General features: G+C 43.9%; 1 protein-coding gene across 7 annotated transcripts in view; it reads left to right on the plus strand.

Moving 5' to 3' along the window:
• Window positions 1-3192, plus strand: part of HLCS (holocarboxylase synthetase) — a 178256-nt gene extending 175064 nt beyond the window's left edge. For 6 of the 7 annotated variants that reach the window (XM_015593119.2, XM_025050179.1, XM_025050180.1 and 3 more), the window contains one exon: window positions 53-3192. In XM_015593119.2, coding sequence (XP_015448605.1) covers window positions 53-224 — 172 coding nt within the window. In that variant the 3' untranslated portion in view covers window positions 225-3192. The remainder of the gene's footprint in view (window positions 1-52) is intronic. The other variant, XM_025050178.1, reaches the window with a different exon arrangement.
• The last annotated feature ends 3096 nt before the right edge of the window (window positions 3193-6288 follow it).

The following is a 6288-nucleotide window of genomic DNA, read 5'->3' on the forward strand; positions in this document are numbered from 1 at the left end:
CCTCAGACCACCGCGTTACATCCCCTGTAACCTCTGGCCGCTTCCTTTTCAGTGCTCAGCAAATCCGCCTGGGAGGTGAGGAGGGGCCCAAGGTGTGGATCGTGGGCCTGGACGATTCCGGGTTCCTTCAGGTCCACCAGGAGGACGGCAAGGTCGTGACTGTGCATCCGGACGGCAACTCCTTCGACATGCTCAGAAACCTTATCGTCCCCAAGCAGCTGTAGTCCCCAGGGGCCTGGCGCGCCGGGCGGCAGGTCGGGCAGCCGCCGCGAAGAGTCGGGACGAGCCCACAGCAAGCATTCCAGTTCGGGTTCCTCCGCCTTTCCTTGCCCGCGGATCTGGAGCACTAATTTAGAGTCACAGGCTGTTTTTTTTTTTCTCTCTCCTATTAACCTGTTAATTCTTTCATTTTGTTCTGTCGGTCGTCATTTCATTTGGTGTTGGAAGTTGACCGCGGGTGGAGGGCTGGCAAGTGGCAGGTTTAGTCCAGGGAAAGCCCGACCGTAGGTGTGACCTGCTCTCTCGCTTGGGCTTGGAGGTGTGTTTATTGCCTCCCCCCACCCACCCTCCAAAAAAGTGTTTAGGTGGAAACAGCAAAGGAATAATTCAAATATTTTCCCAGTAGTGGAGACCTTTACCCCTAGACTATTAAAAAACAAATCGGAAAAAAGCTCGGGGGCCCGGCCATTGCCGAGTTAGAGGTGTGGTAATCCTGTTTATAAGCGCCCAGGGAGGCGTTTTCCTACTGGAACGTACATTGGCACTTAGTCCTCATTTTATTTTTGTGTTAATGAACAAAAGAGAAGGTCGAGGGCCAATAACTGTCCAGTGGCTACAGAGATGCGTCCAGCTGGTACGGTTGCCATGATACTGCGGAGGAAATCAGCTAATTACCTTGACATTGATATATGAGCGCGCCTTTCATAAGTTTAAATTTACTGCATATTCTGAAGTGATGGGATCAAGTTCAAGATGCTTAAAGGGTTGATTAGGCATTGCTGGGTGTGGGTGTGGGCGGTTTGCTCTAACAGCTGGAGATGAAGGCTCCGCTCACCACACACAAGGCAGGATTTGGAGCCATTAAGCCTGGTTCAGGCGCAGTTGGAAATGTGGAGCGTTCCTGCAAGACTGTGCTGCACAGAATACAGAAGCGCATGGCATTCTCTTTGCAAGTCATCTTTTTTGACCCCCTTTTTCCTGTATTGCCAAGAAAGAAAATGTTATCGATACGGAAAACCATCATTTAAGAGGGAGTCTGTGTGTGTGTGAGAGAGACAGAGAGAAGCTTTAAAAGATCTTCAAAATCTGCTCTCCTAAAAGAGTCCATCGAAGAACAAAAGAAAGGAAGCCTTTTGATATGCATTTGCTATTTCCAGATGTACTCCATGCTTTTTCCATGTAACTCCTATCTCTGTTGAACTTGTGAATCACACATTACTTTTCAGCCTTAAAAGCCAATTTTTGCCCACTTTTCTCTCTTCCTGCCAGGCCCAACTGAAATTAGTGGAAAGAAAACTTGATGGAGCTCTCAGCTTTGAACAAAATCCCTTTATTGTATACTAGCACCATCTTTATCCAGCTCTTAGCCAGCTAGGCTAATTCCAGAAGCTTGTGGTTTTCAGTACAAAATCTGTCTACCTTTAGCCAGGCACAGGCAGTCCCATAGGAAGGGAAAAAAATAACATGTTTAGTTAAGTACACCAACCCAATATGTGTTTTTTTGGAAATGCAACTTTTAAAAAGAACTTCAAAAGTAGTTTTTGCAAATAGGACTTCAATTAGAATTATTTTTCTCAAAAAAAAAAAAAAATCTCTCTCCTAAATGCCCACATCTTCTTTGGGAGTTAGTGACAAGTTTAAATAAAAGTCCACACCACCCCAAAATTACAAAATGGACTCACCCTTGAGAGGGCATCTGCAAAACATCATCAAGAAGAAAGATCTCGGGCGAATGTTGCAAGTTTCATTTCTCAAACTTTGTAATATAAGGCAAGTCATCTCTCAGAGCTGCCATCATTACTTTTTGAATTTCATTGAATTTTATTTAATGAAAAACATGCTATGTTTTGTTTTAAGCTGAAGTCCTATTCTAGACAGTTCTGCTTTGGGGAAAAAAACGTTATCATTTAATTTCCTTTCTGTAAATTAAAACTAATGAAGTGTGGCCACGTCACAGCAGATAGAGATGTTGCGGGCGTAGCGCTTTGCCTCTGTGCTTGTACAACTGTTCTTACTTGTGCCGACATCCAGTTGTCTTAAGGGAGACAAAATGGACTTAAAGCAGATGCTGTGTTTTTCATAAACCTGATCTTGCCTCCTGTGAACCAAAGACTTTTGTAATTCGCTTCTATAGGGCAGCTGAATAAAAGCATTTTACTTAGAGCTGTTAGCATCAGGGAAACCCTCTTGTACACTGCAGTCTCGATCTCAAGGAACTTTTAAAGTCTTAACAGAAACTGCTGTTCTTCATCATCTTTAAAACACGGCCACTAGACTCAGGATTGGTGTGTGCTTTCAGGACATTGAATGGTCTCCCAGTTTAGAGGCTGTGCGCTGAGCACCTACCACATTATGTACAAGGCAAAACATCTTCCCTTCTGGGCTAAGAGCAGATTTCAGGGGAAGTCTTGGGAACATGCCCACTAAAATAGGACAGAGCACTAGCTGGGCTTTCCGTGGCCCCTGCCGGGGCAGTGCCTCTTGGCACTGGGCAGATCCTGGCTGCGTTCGCAGGGCGTGGGCAGAGTAGGAAGGATTTGTGTCCAGTGTAAAGCAGTCGGTGGGTTCGCCGCTGCAGCATGCTCACTTTGCCTGGTGTGAAAATACGGGGCCTGACGAGGAAGGGGGTAGGTAGGTGCTCAGGTCAGGTGCCCGCCCCGCCCTCCACATACACACATAGGGAGGTCACCCACCCTAGAGTCTGAGGACCAGGAGAGCAGCCAGCCTCACCCAAAGTTTCAGGATGCGAAAGGGAGACATTTTAGGCTTACGTTCTGCAGATCTGTTCGCTCTTAACAGGCAGAAAACGGTGAATCCTTATTCCTGAGTAATTACTATGCATCTTTGAAATAAAAGAAAGTGGCAACCTTTGCATTTTTAGCTTTTCAAAGAACCATCTCTGGAAAGTCATTACTTGAAGCCAATGCCTATAAAAAGCAAGTCTACCAAAATAAACTTAAGACTTCCTACACAGTTTGGGCTCGTTGTTATTTTTACCACAAGTTTCATTTTTAAAAATAGGCAACTACTTTTGGTTACAGTATTTTTATTTATATTTAAACATTTTTACAAAATAAATAGTTTTACAAGGAAAGGAATATGTATATATTTCTAAGTATTAAGAAGCCTTTTTTTTTTGTTTGGACGTATTTTGACAAATGTATTATGCATCATACAAAAGAGAAATCTTATTATTCCAAAAATGAAAGTTAGCAAAACCTAAAAAGTTAAAAAAAAAAAAAAGGTTTGAGATGAGAAATCTAATAATTTAATGTAAAATTTTAAAAATTAATGTAATAACAAATTTAAGAATAGATTTTGTTCCTGTAGAATTTTTCTTGGTGTTTTATGAACCTACTTGACTTTTGTCTTGACAGTTTTAAGATTTTAATCTCATATATCCTACTGAAGTTTAGGAATAGCTTGAATAATGCACTTTAGATAACCCAAGGGCTACGATTCTCTAAAATTTTAAGCTACTGTAATTTTCTGGCGTTTAATTGAAAATGTTCTTTTTACCACATCTTATCCGTGGCGGCCCCCACAGTCCACTTTAACTGCCTTACAGTTACAATAAATTACAGCTTCGGATAGATTTTATGCAGGATTCATAGGGTCCAGGGGAGAAAGACATGGCCCAAAGAACTTTAAAAGGATAAAAGGGGGTGTGCAGAACGTATAGGCTCTGGCAGATTGCCTCAGAGCAGCCCTCCTTCACACCCTGCTCACTTCTCTACAAAAGTATGAATGGAATGGCTTTTCTAGCAAGGGCTTCCATGAACATAAAGGAATTCCTTTCCCTAGGAGGCCCCGCCAGTCTTGAACTGGGCTTATTTCTCAAATCCATTCGATCTGGCATTTTTGTCAACGTGTTAGGACCCACTACAATTTTTTTTCTTTTTTTGTAAAAGAGAGGCATATTGATTAAAATGCTTCCTTCCTTTGCCAGACCCTCACAGAAGTCAAGAAGCGATATCCCCAGCTTAAATGTGCAGACTCTTAAAAGATGGAAGTAACAATATTAGGTTGCCATAGTAACTGCTCTTAACTTTGCACTGAGCCTCAGAGGCCTCAAAGCCAGCTTGCCGAGGAATCTTCCCTCATGTTCTAGGAAAACCATGTTTGTCTAGACAAAGACGTTTTAGTACATACTTTATTTTTCAAGTGCGTCTACACTCATCGTTATGCCTGTTTATGTTATTATTTGTAAATCTAATACTGTTCTTTCTTCACAGTAACCTTTGATCTTAAACTGCTACGAAAGCCTTCAAAAGCCTCTGTGGTTAGTGTTTACTAAGCACGGCCCCCAATGGCTAACAACAAGGTAGACGCGTAAGTGTTTTGCGGGGATTTTATTGAAAACTGTCAGGTGACACTTGCTCATCCCACCTGCACCTTCCAGGAATCATGGTTTAATTACAAGACTCGTGAGCGTAACAAGTAATACCTCAGGCTTGTTTTATGCGCACACACTCAGAAAGGGCTGCTAACGAGGTGTGGCTAAGTGCAGTAAGAGGTCTGAGTTCCACTCCTAGGACCCAGCCCCTTGGCTGCACAACACATGCTCCTAAATTCGCAGATTCCTCCTCCTCCTCCTATAAGGCAGCCGACAGCCTGCTAGGGAACCAGGCAGGTCCTCATAGTGACACTGGGTTGGCAACAGATCATTTCACATCTTTGCAAAGTTGATGAAGGTGCATGCTGATTCTAGAACAACTAGTTAGAGACGTCTGTGAAAACCCTTTGCACTCAGAAAAGTGGAGTTTCCTAAAAGTAAACCATTTTTGAAAAATCGGCCAAATGATGGAGTGTTTATAGTGCGGAGCAAATTAAGATGGTGGTTCAAAGCATCGATTCACTTCAGAGCCATGATATGATTTTTAAATGGTGAAATCTTGAAGCAAAAATATAAAAATAAAAACTAATGGAAGTTATTTATAAAACTGCTGGTGCTTTATAAAAGATTTTTTTTTCCTGTTACACACATGACATGTTCATATCGAGTTTTCTCGCTATGAATAAACTGCAGAAAATGCTAAAAGCAACGTACACCTCATTTCCATTACACTCCTTTAGCACGTTTTCTTCCAGGAGGCGCAGTCAATTGACGATTTTCCATATTGCACATGCAATTTCACTAACTTCATTAGCACTGCTTGTAGCAAATGGGAGCCTATCGAATCACAGGTCTGTGTGGGCCAGAGGGATTCTGCCTCGTAATCAGAGCTGAAGGGTAGCCAATGGCATTGGGCACCTAAGTCGTCCACATGTCCTCATAATATATCTGGCTATATATATATATATATTGCATTTAATGCCTATTCAATATATTCTGAAGGTGCGATTCTTGGCGTCATCAGAGTTCTTAGGGGTTCGGAGGAAGGAAGAGCTTGTGAACGGATTTAGGAAGCACACCCCTGTTCACCCCTTGGTCTCGGCTTGAGTTTTGTAATGAAGAAAGGGTTAAAGCAACTTTCAGTGAGACTCACGAATGACTTTTAAAGACAGCAGAATTGTTGTCTACTCATGGGACTTGATCACATTCTGCGTGGACTTAACCCGAAAGGGCTCTGAGTAGAAGGGGTCGGCCCGCCTGGCACCTGCGGCCACATCAGGGTGCGGTTTCCTCCTTAAAGCGGAGGGCATTAGCGCAGTGGAAACTCCCTGCATTCCCCAGTGGACCTGGGGAGCACTGGGGACGAGGCAAGGGGCAAGCCTGATTTCCGGGTGAGGAAACCAAGTGCCCCCCCAAACGCGGGCTTATTTTAGGTCACACGTGGGACGACAGGGTTGCCCGGCGCCGCACTTTCGGGAGAACAAAGGTCGGGCGGTCACGTCTCCCCAACACCGGGCGGGTCTCAGTCGTCTCCACCGGCCTTTATGGCATCTGCGGTAAAAATCTAAAAGTCGGCCGCGGAGTTCTATTAAAATAGTTGTCTCTGTATAAATTAATTTTAAATCGTGCATATACAGCCCGCCCCCTCTGAACTCGGCTGGACTTTGTGAAACAGAAGCCAACGAGGCCTGGCCCCTGGCTTCTGGCTGCAGACGGCCCCCGGGCCCCGCGGT

Source organism: Pteropus alecto, unplaced genomic scaffold (genome assembly GCF_000325575.1).
Source record: "Pteropus alecto unplaced genomic scaffold, ASM32557v1 scaffold97, whole genome shotgun sequence".
NCBI lineage: Eukaryota > Metazoa > Chordata > Mammalia > Chiroptera > Pteropodidae > Pteropus > Pteropus alecto.